This window comes from Hippichthys cyanospilos, chromosome 21 (assembly GCF_059441005.1).
Source record: "Hippichthys cyanospilos isolate Australia breed blue-spotted pipefish chromosome 21, RoL_Hcya_1.0, whole genome shotgun sequence".
NCBI lineage: Eukaryota > Metazoa > Chordata > Actinopteri > Syngnathiformes > Syngnathidae > Hippichthys > Hippichthys cyanospilos.
The window spans coordinates 12,751,834-12,771,027 of record NC_142389.1 but is presented as its reverse complement, the minus strand read 5'-3'; the positions used below and the strand labels follow the sequence as shown (position 1 = coordinate 12,771,027).

The 19,194-nt window shown below is 39.5% G+C and overlaps 2 protein-coding genes across 6 annotated transcripts; one reads left to right on the top strand and one right to left on the bottom strand.

Moving 5' to 3' along the window:
* Nucleotides 1-124: 124 nt before the first annotated feature.
* Nucleotides 125-12,020, bottom strand: nsun2 (NOP2/Sun RNA methyltransferase 2). Of its 2 annotated transcripts, XM_088404889.1 has the most exons (20): nucleotides 11,920-12,020; nucleotides 11,243-11,385; nucleotides 10,866-11,023; nucleotides 10,672-10,776; nucleotides 10,498-10,603; nucleotides 10,314-10,385; nucleotides 10,144-10,228; nucleotides 9,832-10,027; nucleotides 7,709-7,783; nucleotides 6,739-6,869; nucleotides 6,424-6,497; nucleotides 6,200-6,330; nucleotides 5,773-5,869; nucleotides 5,464-5,630; nucleotides 5,296-5,388; nucleotides 5,097-5,232; nucleotides 2,098-2,178; nucleotides 1,822-1,960; nucleotides 1,696-1,735; nucleotides 125-775 (listed from the first exon to the last, which is right to left on the bottom strand). In XM_088404889.1, exons 2-20 carry the CDS (start codon nucleotides 11,306-11,308, stop codon nucleotides 460-462), a joined length of 2,268 nt encoding a protein of 755 aa, XP_088261015.1. In that variant the 5' UTR covers nucleotides 11,309-11,385; nucleotides 11,920-12,020; the 3' UTR covers nucleotides 125-459. The 2 variants fall into 2 exon arrangements, with proteins under 2 accessions (XP_088261015.1, XP_088261014.1); XM_088404888.1 differs by lacking the exon at nucleotides 11,920-12,020 and having other exon boundaries at nucleotides 11,243-11,499.
* txlna (taxilin alpha) lies at nucleotides 5,473-18,812 on the top strand. Of its 4 annotated transcripts, none has more exons than XM_088404892.1 (13): nucleotides 5,473-5,655; nucleotides 6,431-6,543; nucleotides 6,758-6,872; nucleotides 13,599-13,773; nucleotides 13,868-14,122; nucleotides 14,224-14,315; nucleotides 14,390-14,560; nucleotides 14,789-14,983; nucleotides 15,070-15,189; nucleotides 15,269-15,343; nucleotides 15,416-15,508; nucleotides 15,580-15,675; nucleotides 16,949-18,812. In XM_088404892.1, the coding sequence occupies exons 3-13, from the start codon at nucleotides 6,855-6,857 to the stop codon at nucleotides 17,270-17,272; spliced, it is 1,614 nt and encodes a 537-aa protein (XP_088261018.1). In that variant the 5' UTR covers nucleotides 5,473-5,655; nucleotides 6,431-6,543; nucleotides 6,758-6,854; the 3' UTR covers nucleotides 17,273-18,812. The 4 variants fall into 4 exon arrangements, with proteins under 4 accessions (XP_088261018.1, XP_088261017.1, XP_088261019.1 ...); XM_088404891.1 differs by having other exon boundaries at nucleotides 6,755-6,872; XM_088404893.1 differs by lacking the exons at nucleotides 5,473-5,655; nucleotides 6,431-6,543; nucleotides 6,758-6,872 and adding an exon at nucleotides 11,898-12,146.
* The last annotated feature ends 382 nt before the right edge of the window (nucleotides 18,813-19,194 follow it).

Here is a 19,194-nt window from a genome sequence, read left to right as displayed (position 1 = left end):
TGTAACCAAAAAAAAAGAAAATCATTCGAAAAATACATTTGAATTTTAAGACAAGGACTCATTCAAGAAAACTATGAAAACAATAACCAGGCCATTACCTTAAAATGAATCGACAAGAACCCAGTAGTCTTATACACCTTTATTCGGCTCATTTTCAGCTCATACAGGTGTACAAAGATAAGACTAAATATAAAACTCTTTAAAAATGCAAAACTTAAAGACAGGCGATGCCAGTAGGCAAGTTGAAGATCTATTTTAAAGCACAAATAATGAATTTCATTAACTAAAAAAAAAAAAGTCCTCTTTCTGGAGGATCCCACAAAAATTCCAGCCAAGCTTCCTCTAAGAGGGATTCCTTCCGTATCAATATCATGCTGGAGAATAAGCTCCGCCTTGTCCTCCCACATTCCCAACGTGGACTGTCCTGAAGCCCATTCACTCAGTCTTTGTCTTCTCCTCTCAAACATTAGTCCCTTTATTGCCATAATCCATCTTTGTTTCAGATGATCCATTCTCACTCCCGTTCTCCAAATCCAGCTCCCCCTCACCACCCCCTGCTGCAGCATCCGTCTCTTCCTCGCCATCTTCCTCGCCCTCCTTCCCTTTGGCCTCGGGGTCTGTTGGCTTCCGGCCCACGCCCTGCTTGTCCCGGAACACCTCCACGCCCAGCATGCGTAGGTAGTGATACCGCTCGTTGCGGGGGACGAAGGCTCGGATGGATGTCTTTCCCCTCCAGCCGCACAGTTGGATGGAACATTGCGGCTCTGTGGGCTTACTGCCAAGCGGTAGGTAAAACACACAGAAATCATAAGCTTAATCACGCATATGCAGTGGTGGGCCATCAGAGCCAGCATGGCCTTCTCTGCTGGCCTAACGAGGATATTTTATCATAATTATATTAAAAGCATTTTATTGATGTTTTTTACATTTTTAATATTTTTGTCATTTTATTTTGTTCATTTTCTGTTGTAAATTCCTCGTTGCCAATAAATTGGGAGTGTATGGGGTAGATTTCGTTCATGCCTGTGTGTGTATACGGGGGGAGGTCCATTTTTGTGGACTGGTTGTGGCAGGCGTGTAGCTGGGCAGCTATACGGGTCCTACGAGGCAGTCACTATGAGTCACCACCATGAGAAAAGGAGGACATTGATAGAGGAAGCGTTCTGTTGAGTGCTCGGGAGTTGCCGCGTTCAGCGGTAGAGTTTGTAATAGGAATAGAAGTGACATTGTTGAGTCATATGTCTCCGACCGCTCATTGGTCTGAGCTGCTGTGTGGATGAATTGCTCCCACGCAGCTTCCTTGGCTACAATATAATACTCTCTCTCCGCAACATATTCAATTAATGGCAAATAAATAAAAAGATGTTCTTATATTAAACTGTGATTTGTATTATAGCGTACAATCTTGTTAAAGCTTGCCTGCTCTTGGTTGGACTTAATAAAACTTTGCGGACCAATAATTTTAAATTCCCTTTTAAGTTTTGACAGTATCGTGTATAATGATAAGTTTTAATTGCTGATACCGGTTTATTGATGTTTAAATGCTCCGGAGAGTAGCCTGTATTGTACACAATTAAGGTGTACGCCCAGTAATGCGTATGTGTGCTTCTGAGTGGTATTTATTCAAGTCGAAAACCACTGAAGGCATAAGTGTGAAATGCATCGTATGAAAAAAAAAAATCCAGAGGCACTTACTTGGGGTTGGGAATGTACTTCAACACAATGCTGCCCATACCTTAAAATAAATAAATAAATAAATGCAGATTAAGGATTGAACCAAAAATTCGTTTATGTAGGCTAAAAAGCAGTTTTTAAAGCCACCTATTTTTTTGGCCTGAGCATGGGCATCTTCCTCCAATTTGCTGAGGAAGGGGTTTTCCTGAGTCAGCAGCACTTTGATGTCCTCCACACTCACTGTGATGATTCTCGAGCAAATATACGGCTGCAGAGTGTAGATACCCTGGTGGGGTGGAGAAGGGGAAATGCTTAGAAAATCTAAACCATGCAATTGATTTAAGTTCTTATTGTAGTTGCATTTTTGCGTACTTATTACCATAAGCAGAAAACATTTAGGAGATAGTTGAAACTAATGATCACCTCTTGAGCCAGTCTAAAGGCACAACCAAACTCTTCTCCATCACTGTTGCGAGACCACACTTTAACCCCTGTATTTATCACCTAGAAGGGAGCGGGGAGAAAATAGTTAGTTTTTAGCTAGCTACTATTTTTAATATCAGTAGTCCCCTTCGTGAATCATAATCAGGTATTCCATTGTAAATGAGGACTATATTAGGCAGGATTGGATTATACAATTAGTGCAAAGTTCCCACCCGCCTTGCTCAAGGCTGTGTAAGCAAAATGAAACCATTTTCTTGTGTCCCAGAATGAGTAGGAGGAATCAGTCTGTGGTTAGAAAACGCAACAATGAGCATCACAGAGGGCAGGAATAAAAGCATTTGAAATCAGGCAAACAATTTGGTGTTGGAAAAATATGCACAGCGAGAACTATGATTATTACCAAAGAGAATTGGGACCAGTTGGGGAGGGGGGGTGAAGATCTGAGATAAAAGCTTTTATGTCAGAATTAATTACAAAAGTCGCACTCTAAAGTCAGAATCCTATGTGGGAAAATAAGGTCCAAAAAAGTTTGGCAGGATTCTACCTTTTCAGAATTATGAGTTACTGTAATCCCCCAATCGTTGGATACTACCTTCATTTTGGGGTCAAATTCTAATATTTTTTATGTTACTGTGTATTACTGTGACACACCCAGTTTGGCGACAATGTAAAAACTATAGATAAACAGAATAAACGAAATCTTTCGAAATTTTTCATATTTTCTTGTGTTCATGCTTAAATTATAAAGACTACAATTAATAAATGAGCCAAATGGAATATCTTTGTGTTCTCTAACCGATGCCTCTTAATTGAATCAGCTGGAGATATAATTACTTCTATATGATCCTCTACGTTTTAGTAATATTTCTGTGTATGAGCAAGGCTGTACTCTGACGTTGATTCAATCTGCTCGCTTCATTTAACGAAAAATAATACCGTATCAACAAAAAAATGTCTTATATTGTGGGAATTACAGTAATGCTCATGATTCTCATTTTAAGGTCACGATTCTACTATTCTCAAAATTCCAAGAATAAAATCGGACTTCTCAAAGTCCGAACTGGGAGGAAAAACAAATCTGAATTCTGACTTTAAACTGGAGTTCTCACATCATGAAGTCAAAACAGAAATACACCAACAATTCACAAGATTCTGTAGAATTGTTAAGAAGTGTGCGTATTCCTGTTTTATTTCTGATACATTACAATATGTTTTTATATATAATTGGCCTAGTATCCGATTATAAAGTACTGTATTTTCCGCACTATAAGGCGCACCAGATTATAAGGCGCACCATCAGTGAATGGCCGAGTTTCTAAAAAACGCCATATATAAGGCGCATCGGATTATAAGGCGCACATAGAGTTAAAACCATAGTACTGGCTGGGGTTGCATTATGCATCCACTAGATAGAGTTGCGTTATGCAGCCACTAGATGGTGCTTTACTAAAGGAAATGTATTATAAACAATCAGCAAAGTCATCAAACTTTATTAATAGAATATAAACTTTATTCATACAATATAAGCGTTGTATGGATATTATACTAAGAAATATTTGGTATTAAAAAAAAATCTGATAAAACAGAGAATGTGTTATTGGTAATTGCTATTTAACTACTAAACAGGAGCCGCAGAGCGCACAATAGATCCAGATCAAGCCATGCACTTGAGAACGCTGCGCCGCAATTCTATTGATTTTCCCCTCCGCATGCATTATATATTTTTGACCAGCTATTTCGCTATGGAGCACAAAGAAGTTACAAATTAACAAAAGTCAGGGAAAGGTAAATGACAAACACTTTTTACTTTTATTTTATTCCTTTATTCTTTTATCCCTATCCTTTTATTCACTATTTTATTCTTTTTCTCCTTCATTTTATTCTGTTTTACCCTTACTCATTTGTCTTATCAGATTTAGCGTTTTATATCCTTGAGCTAATGTGTCTGTTTTTACAATGTTCTTATTGTTTTGTACAGCACTTTGGTCAGCTGTGGCTGTTTTAAAGTGCTTAACAAATAAAGTTGGATTGGATTAGATTGGAACGGCATGAGTTTGGAGCCAAGCGCGAGTGAAGGCGTGGCGCCGCTGTCTTTTTAATTTTTTCCTCTGCATGCATTAAATATTTTCAACCCGCTATTTCTATGGAGCGCAAAGAAGTTAGGAATAAACGAAAGTCAGGGAAATTTAAACGACAAACATGCAACCGTATGAGTTTGAAGCCAAGCAGGGCTTTCTTTTTAATTTTTTCCTCAGCGTGCATTATATATTTTTGACCCGCTGTTACAATATGGAGCACAAAGAAGTTGCGAATTAAACGAAAGCACATTAAATAAATTTAAACGACAAACACAAGTGTGGGGCCACACACTCTTAAGTCTTCAAAAATGTTGGGCCTGCAAATGAAGTTAATTAATCGCGCCGGCCGTGTCGGCTTTAATACCCTCGGGCCAGGTCGGTTTGAACTGGATTTTTTTAGGCATAAACTATAGTTTATGCAGTCAGCACATGATTTGATCCATATATAAGGTGCACTGGATTATAAGGCGCACCGTCAGTTTAAAAAAAAAAAAAATCAGGCTTTTGGGTGCGCCTTATAATGCGGAGAATACGGTAATAATATAGGGAGAACAAGATGTAAAACTCAATAAGTGCTTGAACTTCTTCCTTATCCTTTCAAAATTGTAAACTGTGTTGAGTTGTGATATCTATGAATGATGCTTCTCTTCTTTAAATTTTCATTTGTATTATGTATTTCCTTTAGGGATTAAATCAAATTCTAGGAACAAAGTCTGAAATCAAAATAGTTTATTCTTAAGGTTTTTGGATTCCAACATAGAAGTCAGATTTCTGAATATAATATGAGAATTCTAAGATAAGAAAAAAAAAAAAAAATGCTACCAATCCTTTAATATATTTTGTTAGACTGGCCCTAAACCGCTTTCACAGATTCTTGATTTGAAACATCATATGACACACCTTCATGCGCTCGCTGTTGTTGAGCATCACGTTGCGCAACTCTTTAGACACCATGTACAAGTGTCTCTTTTTGCCCTCGTGCGTTCTGGTCAACACGTTCATTTTGGGGAAGTCTGGAGACAAGTTGTAGAAAGATCTAGAGCAGAATTAGATATGGTTAATCTTTTTATAAGTTGATTAAAAAACATGAAAGACTTACTGCATGGCGGTGAAGACGGGGTCATCTTCCCCAAGGAACACAAAGGGGTCTTCCTTGTACCCAAAGAGTTTTAATTTTTTGGAGGGAGGGGGCCTTAAAGTGCGAAAAAACACATGTGAAAACTAACTTGTTTCCCGGTTCTTGGTTTCTCCAAACAGCGTGACTCACCCACACATGCTGGAAGAAGGTTCTTTGGGTGCTCCCTCCTGGGCCTCTTCACTGTTTCCTTTGTCTTCCTGCATTTCGTCTCCTTCGAGGAGGCAGGGAGTTTCTGCCGGGGCCCCCGGAGAGCTTTGTATTTGGGCATCGGAGCCAGACGGGGCCTCTTTCCTCAGCTGGGGGCAAGCAGAGCAAGTAAAGGTAATTTGTGACCAGCTGTGTTGAGGAAAACGGAACAGGTGAGGGAAGTGCTCACAGAATCTTAGTTTTATCTTTTCTGGTGGAAATGACAGTCAAATGTTTTTAATGCGAATGTACCTTGGGATATCTTCTGTTCCAAGGCATTGGGGCTTTCTTCATTAGAACAGCCACAAAGAAACCTCCCGTGTTTTGGTGATGTGGCAGAATCCGCATACTGACAAGTGAAGACATTGGGACATAGTGTATTATTTTTTATGAGATTTTTGTTCATTGCTGTACCACGAGATCTTGCTAATGTAGTGTGCCTTGGCGCAATAAAGGTTGGTAAACAATAATCTAATAACACACTAATCTCCTCGTTTGGTGCGAACAGGTTAGCACACGTTTTCCCCGGCCTTTAAAACTGAATCATGTGACAACAGTGCCGTCTGCTGGCCAGAACCTTTCACTGCCATCCAACTGTGACGTCATCTCTAAATCACTGCGGCCTTAAAGGCACGCGCTATAGAAGATTGTTGACATTTGTGCGTATCCGTGTGCATACCATCTTTCTAGATGCATCCCAGCCAGCTTGTTCACATCTTTTGGCGGGAACATGGTGGGCCTGATTTGAGTGTGGCGGCTGGTCGGAACCTCTGACCAGTCAGCAAACCACTTGCCCTCTTTTGTCATCAGCTGGGGAGATACCACAATGTTTTTCAGCACTTTAACCAACCATTCGTCATCCGGTCATAGCAATTAAAATATGTTATTTTGGGGTGGTTGTACCTTCCAGGAAGTGACACCAGGCATCCACTTCAAGCCCGGCAGGTCAGAAGAGCAGTCGACCAACTCGAGTGCTCCTTGTATTGTCAATGGGAAGAGCAATAAAGCAAGGCTTCGTTTTATGTAAGTATATCTGACAATAATGTTTTAATCTTTTATTTGTTGCACATATAACTGTACCACATTGTAACATACAAACTGAAAAACAAAGAAAAGTAACGCTCTAATAAAGTAGCCTACTATGTGACGCCAGGAACTCTTGCTAATCTCCTAAAAAGCAAATGTAGTCCGAAATCAAAGCTTTTGAGTGTTTGATACCTTCGCTTTTCTCCAGAAGTGCCGCTATGACAGCTTCATCCTCGATGGGGTTGAGTGAACAGGTGGAGTAGACCATCCTGCCACCTACGGCAAGCTGTTCCACACCACGCACAGCAATGCGCATCTGGAGGCTGGTGAGCAGAAGCACCCAACTTTTTGAATTAGCACCCATTGCCTTTAAAAGCTATTTGATACACCACAAAAAATGTGCTGGGCAACATAAAAGCAGACTAAGCATAAACAGTGTTTCCTTCCTCGTTTTTTACACTTAATGTGATATGGTTAATCTTTTTATAAGTTGATTGAAAAAACATGAACACATGCGATAAATGAATCCCGCGAAGTAGGGTTTGATTAAGGCTGTGTAAGCAAAATGAAACCATTGTCTTAATTAAAACTTCGCAAACCTTAATTTCCCATGCCCAGCAATCTCTGAACTGTAATATGGAGGTCAAACATGTTTTTTGGGGGGCACAAGCTTGATTTTCTTTTACAACACAACACACAGTGCACAAGAAAGTGGTGAGTGGCCACTAACTCTCTTCGCAGCCTCGAGCACTAACATTCCCCGCCTCGACCATACACCGCAATGCAACTCTTTTCAGATAGGCTTTGATAACATTTTCATTCTCTCATGCATCCGCTCACGTCCCCTCCTTCTTCCCCCACATCCATCTCACTCACAACCTTAAGCACACCACACTTACGTAGTACCACAACTCTGTCCATGCAGAATGACAAAAAGTGGTTTACATTTAAGCAAAAATGCCTTCATTTGCAGCTAAAAAAGGTCGAATATTAACAGGATGTTAGATGGCTTCAGACTCCACATTAGGATTGAGTGAGGGAGTGTTATTACAGTTCATCAGGCAGGCGTTGCTGAGTGTAAGGAAGAAAAAAAAAACATGCTGAAGCTGCAAAAAGTGAAGCTCGATGTGGCGGGGAAACACTGTAATTGCTGCCTCCTCACCCATGAAGATGCAGGCTATTGCTGGTTGTCCACTTTTTCCACACGTCTATATTCTTCCTCATGGTGCCGTCCCCGCTGCGTGATAGCAGAGAGCAGAGGTCAAACATACTTTGGATAACTCGGATGCATCTGACCAAACCAAAGGGCTTCTTATATTTACTTCTTATATTTTGTATCTACTATTTAGAGGTTTCACATTTCAAGATTTTAACAGGGTTTCTGCATGTAATCTAATTAAGTGTATTGATTTCAGTTTTTAATCTAAAAAAAAAATGCAATTAATCACAATTTTCAAGAACTAATTTTGACCTTGGAAAATCTTGGAATTACTGTAATATATATTTTGTATTTCAGTGAATGCCAATTTCAATTTGTACAGGAAGTGACTGAAACACTGTCAATTTATTTTTTCTTTGCAATAGTTTCCGTTTTTAAAAAAATCTAGAAATGGCAGCACAAGGGTCATACTGTGTCAAGACTTTGAGAGTGGTTTGTTGGAAGGTTTTTCTTTTTGTTTTTTAGTACAGTGGACCCCCGGGTTACGACGTCCCTGCCTTACGTTTTTTTTTCACCTTACAATGTGGACCGCAATGTTTTTTTTTTTGTCCCCTCTTTATGCCATTTTCGCTTTACGACATTAAAAAAAAAAAAAAAAAAAAAAAAAAAAAAAACTCTTCTCAAACATGGCAGTCAGTGTGCGCGCGTGTCTACTAGGGGCAACACGCTCATACGTCACTACACGCGTCATCCCTACAATGCTGGTCTGCTATTGGTTGGCGTCACGACTCCCAAAAATACTGGTCTACTACGGCATCTACTAAAATGCTGGTCTACTATTGGTCAGTGCACAGGATCACAAAGATGGCTGCCTAAGGACTTTATTTCTGAGTGCGCTTTCAATATTGTACCGTAGTTTTTGGACAGTAAGTCACAACTTTTTCATCATGATTTGAGCTCTGCGGCTATAGTCCAGTGCAGTTTATCTGCTGGTTTTTCCCACCGGTCAAGCAAATGTGTGTTCAAGGAGTCAGTTTATGGAACAACTATAAAAAAGGACTGAAAAGACGTGAATCAATGGCTGTGCTCAGAAAGTTTTAAAATATTTTATTACAAATATATATATATATATATATATATATATATATATATATATATATATATATATATATAAAACAACAACAACGAGAGACAGAACGCTATCGAAGTATTGATTTTGAGTTTGAATTTATATTTAACTCTGCAGTATTGGTACTATCCATCCATCTATTTTCTATAGATATAATGTTGGGATTAAATTTGCAGGCATGTTCAGTCTGTTAAAGAGAGAATGTTGCAGTTGGTAGACAATTAAAAAAAATACATGAAGAAAAGTTTAGTTTGATTTTACCACCGTATACCTGCGGCTTATAGTCTTGTGTGGCTTATCCGTGGCAAAAGATGTTTTTTTTTTTTTTTTTTTTTTGATCAATTTTGCTACTGCAACTTATATACCGGTGTGGCTTATAGTTCGGAAAATACAGTATTTATTGTGCATTTTAGTGCTTAATTCAAACTTCAATTGGTTAACCATGGGTCCCAAGATTGCTAGTGATATTAAAGAGAGAAGTAAGAAGATGATTAGTATGGAAACGAAGCTGGAGATAATCAAGATATATGAAGAAAGCTAAGTTAGCCTAGCCTAGGCCAGGCTACCCTCACTCAGGAATATGGCTATAACAAGCTTGTCAGATCACTTTGAAGGTAAAATACTTTATATATTTTTTTATTAATTATGTTATTTAATTGTATGCATGTATATTATATATAAGTAGAACTTACTTTACTATTTTGATACACAATTTTCATATGTATATACAATTTTGATGTTTTTACCTGGAGTTTTTCACGCATTAACTAATTAACACAGGTTTGGATTGCCCACCATACGGTGAATTTGCGTTACGATCCCAACCACGAAACGGATTACTCTCGTAAACCAGGGGTTTCTCGTAAACCAGGGAGCTTCGCCACATGTCTGCTGCAATCTACTGGTGAAATATAAAATAGCTTTTTTGTATAAGTGACAAGCCACACCAGACTGGACACACTTCCAAACTTTTCATACATGGCAAGTTACTTCTGACCTGCAGGGCACGTCGCACAAGATTCGGTCGTAGAAGAGGATGTCCTTCTTTCCGTCGGAATTTTGGAACTGCAGCATGGGGATGCAGGAGGCGTCGTGGTTGACCACCATGATGCACGGGCTGTTGAGGCGCTTGGCCTGGTGCACCAGCAGATAGCAGCGTTTGTTGTCCACGTCATTGGCGATCACGAAACCCTCTGGAATCAAATTCAAAACACTTGTATTTCAAATCATCTTACTCTATCGAAAATGTACATAAATGTCATTCAAAGATATTTTATACATTAAATTCCATGAAATTAAATTTTCTGACCTGGAAATGGCACATCGATGTCAGAATGAAGCATTTCTATCAGCTGGGCTGTCTTTGAGCCAGGAGCTGCACACATGTCCAAAATCTTACAAAAACAAATTGGTGTTAATGATCTGTAAATTTACACTATGAAATATTTTGATTAAAATAAATGTATCGACCATCATTACCTTATGATGGGGCTCAATCTTCAAGAGAAGTGGAGGAATCATACTGACAGCTTCCTGGCGGCTGATGTTACCCTTCATGATGTAAAAACAAAGACGATGATTTGGAATTTAGAGCCAGATATTTGCTCTTCCTCACTTTAATTCTGCAAAGCCGTTATTTCCAATGTGTGTTTTATTGACTTACCGACTCAGTCTCACTGACAAGAAACTGGTGGAATTTCTCCAGCAGGGGAGACTTCCTAATAATCTTCCGGCTCATGTTAGTGTGCCAGGCTTGCTCGTCAGGATACCTGGCAAAAGTGGGCAGAGTCAGGACTTTTCATAACTGTGCTTGCAATGATATCAGGATGACGATTACCAGCTGAGAGGCTGCGGAGCCTCAATCTTCTGACCATCGATCTCCAACTCCTGAATATCCTTAAAGTACTTTTCTTTCAGGCAGTGAAGGATTTCCTTAGCATGACTGAAACCAGGAAAGATAAGATTTTCCCCATTTAAATAAGTTATAAAATATTTCCCGTGCCACAATAAATGTTGTAGCAGTCTTCTTACCTTTTATATCCAGTGATTCGTATAGTGGCTGGAAGAGGTTCCCTCATGGCAACCATAAACTGTTCAAACTCTCCCTCTGGAACCAAGCCTTGTTCTTTGTAGTAGTGCTCAAATAGCTTATTTTCCTTAACGATATCAGCATAACCAGCACCCCAACCCTGCAGACACAGACAAAGCGTTATACTTTGGCGTGTCATACTTGTTTAAAATCAAGAGAATCAACAGGCAAAGAGAACGAGCATTGTATTGCGCTGGACACCTAGTGTTCTTCTTCAACAGTTGTTAGTATGCTGCAGTATGAACAACAAGACACTTGGTTAAATACACTGGAGGAAATATCAGTTTTGCACATTTTTTTCTTCAGATGAGTGACTTACAGCGTTGTCTCTGTGGTCTCTGCCTGCAGGCTGGCTTTTCTGCCTCTGTCTGCTTCTTTTCCCCATTTTTAAGAGGGATGCACCTCTAGAGAAAAGTATACGAAGCAGTGTGGATAGAGCGAACGACCCAAATCGGTGTGTAACTGTGGTAGAAAAAGAATGACACTTCAATCATGTGCGTCTAATCACAGAGCCGCTACTATGCTACGATATGATCAAACCCAGAAGCGCGTTGTGTAGTTTCTGATGCATGTGAATCAGGACCCCTTTTTTTGGTATCTAACCAATACGCCTAAAATAAAATGGTGGTGAAAGTCGTTTAGAAACATGCAGGTCATGTGACACAATGCACGTATGCCCGGACGCAAGAGCAAATATTTGTTTAATCTATTCAACTAAAATTGCAAGAAAAAAACGAGGGTATTTACTTTTAGTGTAGCGGAGATTGTTAACAGAAGGATACAAAGTTGTCACCCCCATTCATTTATATTTAAGGACGAAAGCGAGCGGTTTAACTTTAATTTTAGATTAGAATTTTCTAAGCATATATTCACCACCTTGTATAGCAGGCAAATATGTCGAATTACTGTCGGGCAAATTTGCGGACACCATTTTACAAATACCGCCTGTACGTCGGCGTTGCTACTATATTGGATGTGTAAAAATAGCCTACCTACACTGTCATTTTATTTTGCCACGTCCAGTATGGCAGCAATATCATCGTATAGTTAAGGCTCTAGAGCGGGTTCTCTGTATGTATATTTCTGACGGCGAGATATTATTAAAACCAACGAAGAAGAAAGCGAAGTTCAAACCGGAAGTGCACATGTTTTAGCTCACGCTATTAGACTGCAAGCATTTCTCTCTTTAAGTGCACAGAAAGAGTCTATTGTTGTCAACAAAGGTTGGTTAGCAAATTTTTCCACTTTTGTAGTGTACATTTCTTTGTTGTTTCTGTCCTTTGTAAATAAAATAGCGCACTGCATCTCGAGACGATTTTGCCCGTACTGTTGCATCTTGTGAAAGCTTTTTCTGACAATGAGTGGCCAAGTACAAGTAAAAGCGAAGGTAAGGAAACTTGACGCACTAATTTATGTATTCATTTATTGGAAACCTAACCATCAAGATAATCAACATTAGTGACAATCGAAGTTTGTGTATGCACTCACAGAGGTGAGTGAGAGCTGTTTTTGTTGTTTTTATGCAGTGAAAAGTTCGAGACAAACTGCTATAAATGTAAACGGATGGATTTAGCGTCGAGTTCTGGTGTGGTTTTGCAACATGTCCATTAGTTCCTATTTGACATATGAGCGTTTTTGTCCATCTGTGGATCTCGTTCGTTCATTTGATGTTTCGGAACGTCACCAAGTACGGTGCGTGTGCCCTGCTGTTAGGTTAGATTAGACCAGTGGTTCTCAAATGGGGGTACGGGTACCCCTGGGGGTACTTGAAAGAACTCAAAGGCGTAGTCCAGATTTTAAATCAAATAAACAAGCAAAAATCCCCTCAAAATATGTATTGAAGTAATTACATGTTTCAGGTAAATATAAGTCCAGAGAACAAATGTTATTCGTAGTAGGTTATTCAATTTCATTATTTTAAAAAGGCGGATTCTCCCTCAAAAGAGGACACTTTATGTTTCATATTTTTCTTTGGAGAAAGATTTATAATTTTTTCATTAATGATTTATTTTAGTGATCAAATCTTTTACCTAAGTCCCAAAAGAGGCCACTTTATGATTAATATTTTTACGTGGTCAATTATTTATTTATAATAATTTCTTTTTGAGAACAGATCTGTCACTTTAGGTTGATTACTTTTTTGCGGACTAATATATAACAATAATTATCTTAAAGATTTATTTTGGGAACGGATCTTTTAATCCCAGAAGAGGACACTTTATGTTTAATATGTTTCTGTGGTCAGATATTTATTTATAATCATTTCTTTTTGAGAACAGGTCAGACAATCTGTTGATTGTTTTTTTTTTGTTGTTTTGTTTTTTTTGTCGACACTAATATAATAATAATTAAGTTATTTCTTTGATCCAAAAGAGGACACTTTGCGCTGGTCATTTTTTTGTGTGGACCAGTACAAATTAAATTTGAAAGGTTCTAAAGTTTAATAAACCAGACATTGATGGCATGTTTGTTTTTTTTTAAACCAAAAATGTTTTGCCCTGGTTAAGGGGTACTTGGCGGGAAAATATTTCACGGGAGGTATTTCACTGAAAAAAGGTTGAGAACCACTGGGTTTGACAATTAGGGACAGTTTGTGTGCAGACTAAAATTAAAGCTGTCAAGGAATTGCAACTTGGTGCCTTTGCAAACCAAACTATCATTTCCCCGCAAAAAAGAAAAAACAGAAGATGAAGCAGCAAGTCAAAGTGGAGTCGCTAATCCCGGACAATGAGAATGCGCCAACTACAGCACACGCAACAAAACCTTCCGTGGCTCTGAAGGATGATGTGGTCAGCAGCAGCCCCAAAGCATCTGAAACATCACCTCAAGAAAATGAGGCAGTGGGCGCAGGTAACGCTCTGAAGTTATAAACCAACCAAATGTCTCATATGCTTGAAGTCTCGCCATCTTGTGTATGACTTTTCTTTTTGTACTGCCACATCAGCAGCCCAGTCTCAGAGCGACAAAGCCAACGAGCTGAGCCGCCAGCTCCAGGACATTCTCAGCATCTACTGCAGAGAGAGCCGTTCGGACGTCGGCGGCTCCCTGGGTAACAGCCAGTCGGACAGCCTTGACTTCAACGGGCTTACTGATGACAAAGGGAATGACGGGGCCGGAGCAGGTAAAGTCAAAGGGGCTTCTGGCGGCATAGACAAAGAGAAAAAGAAGACACAGGAGAAGAAGAAAGTGAAGGGTCTAGGTGAGGAAGAGTCAAGTCACATTCTGTTCAAATAGAAGTACAGATACTGTTAAAATATACATGTGTACATTTCATGCATCTGTTTTTTGTGCTTTCTCCAGGCAAAGAAATCACCCATCTCATGCAGACTCTCAATACATTGAGCACTCCTGAGGAGAAGTTAACGGTCCTTTGCAAGAAGTACGCTGAACTGGTAAGCCTTTTTCTTCTTTACCAAGCCCGTAAAAATGTTTTCTCTTGACTGTCATCTGTGTGTGTGGATTAAAGCTGGAGGAGCATCGAAACAGGCAGAAGGAGATGCGAGCACTTCAGAAGAAGCAGACGCACCTGGTGCAGGAGAAAGACACCTTGAGGAATGAGCACAGCAAGGCCATTCTGGCTCGGAGCAAGCTGGAGAGCCTCTGCCGGGAGTTGCAGAGGCACAACCGCACACTTAAGGTTGCCAACACGCACACGCAAGCCAAATTTAACTTCCTATATGGTAGAAATCAGTGGAAAGAGCAATTAGAGCACCACCAACTGTTCTGTTATACGCTTATCTTGCACAGTAAGTTAAAAATTTTACTTGAAAAAATACAATGTAAAGTAGACTCAACATGTTGATTTGAACCATAAACTGTCATCCATCCACTGAAATCCAAATTGGATGTATTTTTGTGTCCACAGGAGGAAGGGATACAGAGGACCCGCCTGGAAGAGGAGAAACGGAAAGAGGTGACGTCGCATTTTCAGTTGACGCTCAACGACATCCAGGTGCAAATGGAGCAACACAACGAGAGGAACGCCAGCCTGCGCCAGGAGAACACGGAGCTTGCAGAGAAGCTCAAGAAGCTCCATGAGCAGTACAAGTTACGAGAGGAGGTGTGTTTTCAGTCGTTTGCTGCCATTAACAACTTTTGAACTAGACTACCAGTGAAGAGTTGGCTAAATGAGACTCTCCCAATCAGCATATAGACAAAGTGGTGAAGCACAAGGACCTACAGCAGCAGCTGGTGGACACTAAACTTCAGCAGGCGCAGGAGCTACTCAAGGAGTCGGAGGAACGCCACAACACTGAGAAACATTTTGTAAATGATTACACACACATGAACACGATCGTCCGCTTGTCATTTCAGCTAAAGCGTCCAATTGTCTTCTCTTTATCAGTTGCTGCAGGAGACACTTGAGTCTCAGCGAATGTACGAGCTGATGAAGCAGCAAGAAGGTCACCTCAAGCAGCAGGTTTCCCCATCATCCTTTCCAACATCACTCGGATATTAGCTGGACCTCTAAAGCTGCTTTGTCCTCTCATAGCTTTCGCTGTACACGGAAAAGTTCGAGGAGTTCCAGACCACCTTGTCCAAGAGCAACGAGGTTTTCGCCACCTTCAAACAGGAGATGGAGAAGGTGAGGAGTCGCGCTGAAGTTTTGCTTTGCTGTTTTTGGATTTTGTTTTGATTCCCTTCACTTTTGAGCAGATGACAAAAAAGATTAAGAAGCTTGAAAAGGAGACGGCCATGTATCGCTTCAGGTGGGAAAGCAGCAACAAAGCTCTTCTGGAGATGGCTGAGGAGGTAAAGTAGGGATGCTCAAGCAAATGAAGAAACACAACAGAAATATATGTTAAACAGTGCTCAACATAAAAGAGCACGGCCCCAAATGGCAAAATTGGGCAAGGAATTGGCACCTTGACACTCATACCGAAAGATTTAGCATTGCCAATAAATGTCACAAAATGGTGGTAAAGGACTACTTTTGTCAATGAAGCCGCTAAAGCCAATACAGGCTTAGACTTCAGTGGAAAAAAAAAAAAGTAATCAGGAATGGACTTTTTTTTTTCTTTTTTTTCTTTTTTTAGCAAATAATAGTTAAGTAGCTCCACAAACAAATGAACCATTTTGAGATTTTGTCACAAATATGCAGCAGGAATATTTTACAACCAAAACCCTAAGAAAACTTCTGTTTCTGTTGATATTTTCTTTGTGTTTTCATACTGTACTACACGATACTCCATTGTTTGAAAATCTGATTGGACAGTATGTATACACATAAAAAAATCTAACCTCTTATTTGTGCATGCATATTAGCCAGAGAAAATCTAGCAAACTTCAATATTCAAAATTATTTTAATGCACAGAAAATTAAAATCTCAATGTTAAAAAAAAACAACTTTCTTCTACCTCCAGAGATAGACCATTTGGCACCATCTCACATATTTGTCATAATGGTTGCTCATTATGTTATGATCTTTTTAAGTTGGATCTTTTGTTGGACCCTTGAGCAGGGGCCGAGGTATATGGTGGCCACAACCTTTTCATTTTCTGGTCACCCCCACACCTACGGCATATCTTTTAAGTATTTTTTTTTTTCAGTCATGTTTATATGTATCCTTAGACACTTGACACTTATATCTTAGAATGAAAATTAATTATTTTATTATGTGAAACACTGCAGCAGTCATCCCATAAAAAATATTTGGCTACAGCCCTGCCTTTGAGGCGTACCCCCCCTCCAAAAAAAGTGTGTTCCACTAAGATATCTTCCTTATGAGACCTAGCTTATTCACTGTTCAACATCCACTGTTGTGTCCATTTTGTTTCAGCAAGTTAATTGCATCCCACCCAAACACAAGACACATCAATGGAAAGGCCAGGATGTCCTCGATTGAGCACACAAAGACTTAATATGGTAGCTCCAAAAAAAATCAAAACACATACACCAAAAACAATTGTCCATTATAGTGGACACAAATGAATAGGCTGGGTGTCAATAGGCTATTAGGCTAATAGTGTTTTCATGAATTTGGTAACTCAGATTTTGGTGCAAACTTTTATGCTTTACATGCAGAAATCGGTACAAGACCGCGAGTTCGAAGCCCTTCAAGGTAAAGTACAACGGCTGGAGAAGTTGCGACGGGCCCTTAAAGTGGAACGTAACGAGCTCTGCAAGAAAGTACAGAAGCGGAGCGGCGCCCCTACCGCGCCCACCACCGACTCGGAATGCCCCTCCCCGACGCCCACAGACTCTGTGCCGGAAGATGGCTCGGACGGCGCCGCGTGCAGCCCTAGCCCCGCCCTCCCTGAATGCAGCTCTCAAAAGCCACGCTGCAAACCCAAACTCACCACGGACACCCGAGTGGAGGCGGCTCAGGCGGTCGCTACGCAGGAATGACGATCATCACTCAGGACCACCTCCCCATCCCCCACCCCTTTTCACATCAATCTTTATTTTGTAAGCGAGAAATCTAAAACCAGTTTTGAGAGGACCGCATTGTCATTTGGGTTAAAAAGGGACACAAAATTTCCATTCCAATTCTTGATGGTATTTTTTTGTCATGGTTGGCCATGAAGCATAATTGCCGAAGTCATAACTTTTAAAAAAAAATTTACACTGGTATTTTTATCCGGTCTTCAAACATTTTGCTCGTTCACACATCTGTTTAAAGTTTGATATATATAAAAAAAAAAGTTGTTTGGTTTTTCCAAAAATATTTAATTACAAATTAGGCAATTATGTAGTTTAAAACGTTTTATTGGAATGGACTGACGATCCATGGCCAGTTTGTATATTCAAGCATAAAAATAACCATTTCATTTTGTCAGAATTTCACAGCCATATGAAAGTATACAATTTAAAAGCGGGATGTTTCAGTTTGTTTATTTGTCAGTACACCTTTAAGCTTTCTTTATTATCATTACAAGGAAACAAGATTTCTTTTAACAGACTCAAACCATCCAAGAAACATGTAAAGAAAATGATCGCTGCCGCTAAGAAGCACTCCAAGATCTTAAATGAGAAAAGAAGAACTTAAGCTATTCGGGAGGGCAAAAAAGGCAATACTCCAGCCATGTCCCCAACAGGGACCATAGAATAAGCCTTGAGATAAAAAAGCTTCCACATGACACGTACACGTCACCACTTTAATCGTTGTTTTCTACATGAACTCTTTCGTTAAAAATAGACAACAAAACATGAATGTTAAATATCATTCATATTCAACAAAATCTGGTAAAGTTTATATTATGCTCAAATAGATTTTCCCCCAACTATTGAAGAATTAAGAAAGAACTTTTAATGTATTAACATTTATTTCGGTTTGTTCCCATTGAAAAGTTTGGACTTTAAAACCTAATGGTAATTTCTCATGAATTCATTTTAATGTTTTACGATGATTCCCACTTCGACAAATACTTGATTGCTTAAAGAGCCAATTACATTACATTACTGGTAGTATTGTGAATGCTACTTGATGGAAAGATGTCATAAATATTAGCCAGTAATAGGAATGTCCTACATATTTTTTAGCCAGCGTTTGTGTTTGGGGACCGCTATGCAACACTCGCTTTGATTCTGTGTCGATCTGAAGTGAAAGGCATTTGCAATCTACTCTTACTTCATCATCTCCACATAACTGTAGTCCATCACAGCAGAATACTTTTCATAGCAGGTAGACTTTGATTGTTACCTCATGTTGAAAAGTTCAAATGTAGGAGTTGCTTTTTTTTTTTTTCCTTATACATGTGTCTTGTTTAGACATTGTAAAAGATAATAATTTTGTAGCATTGGAAGCCAATGTATTTTTTTGTCTTACATAACAAACTCATTCAACAGGCAAAGGAACCAAAGATATTCCTTGTTTCTTTTGCATTGTGGTTTTGTTTGTCATTCAAAGACTTTACATTTTGTTTAATAAAAAATCTGAAGATTGCTGGGTGTTTTGTAAGTCTTTTTGTAACGTGTTTTTTAACCGTCAAAATACTAAAATAGATTTAAATAACTATTAAATTTTCTTTCATGACTTCTTATTGCTCAAGATTTACTTTGAAATACGGTACATTACCCAGTTTTGTTCAAGCTGTTAATCGTCCAATGTTTTATTACGAAAGGCCAAACCGGAAGTGTTTTCCTCGCTTCACTTGTGACTTGACGCTTTATTGGCCGACTAACCGAAACAAGAGATGGCTGCTGGAGGAGACAAGTGGACCGGGCCATTCGCGACTTTGGCAAGCTCTAGAACGTGACCTTGACCATTTACCGAACTATCCGATACCCGGGGGTAGCTCCGCTGTGGCGGCTTGCATCTCGGCGCTCCA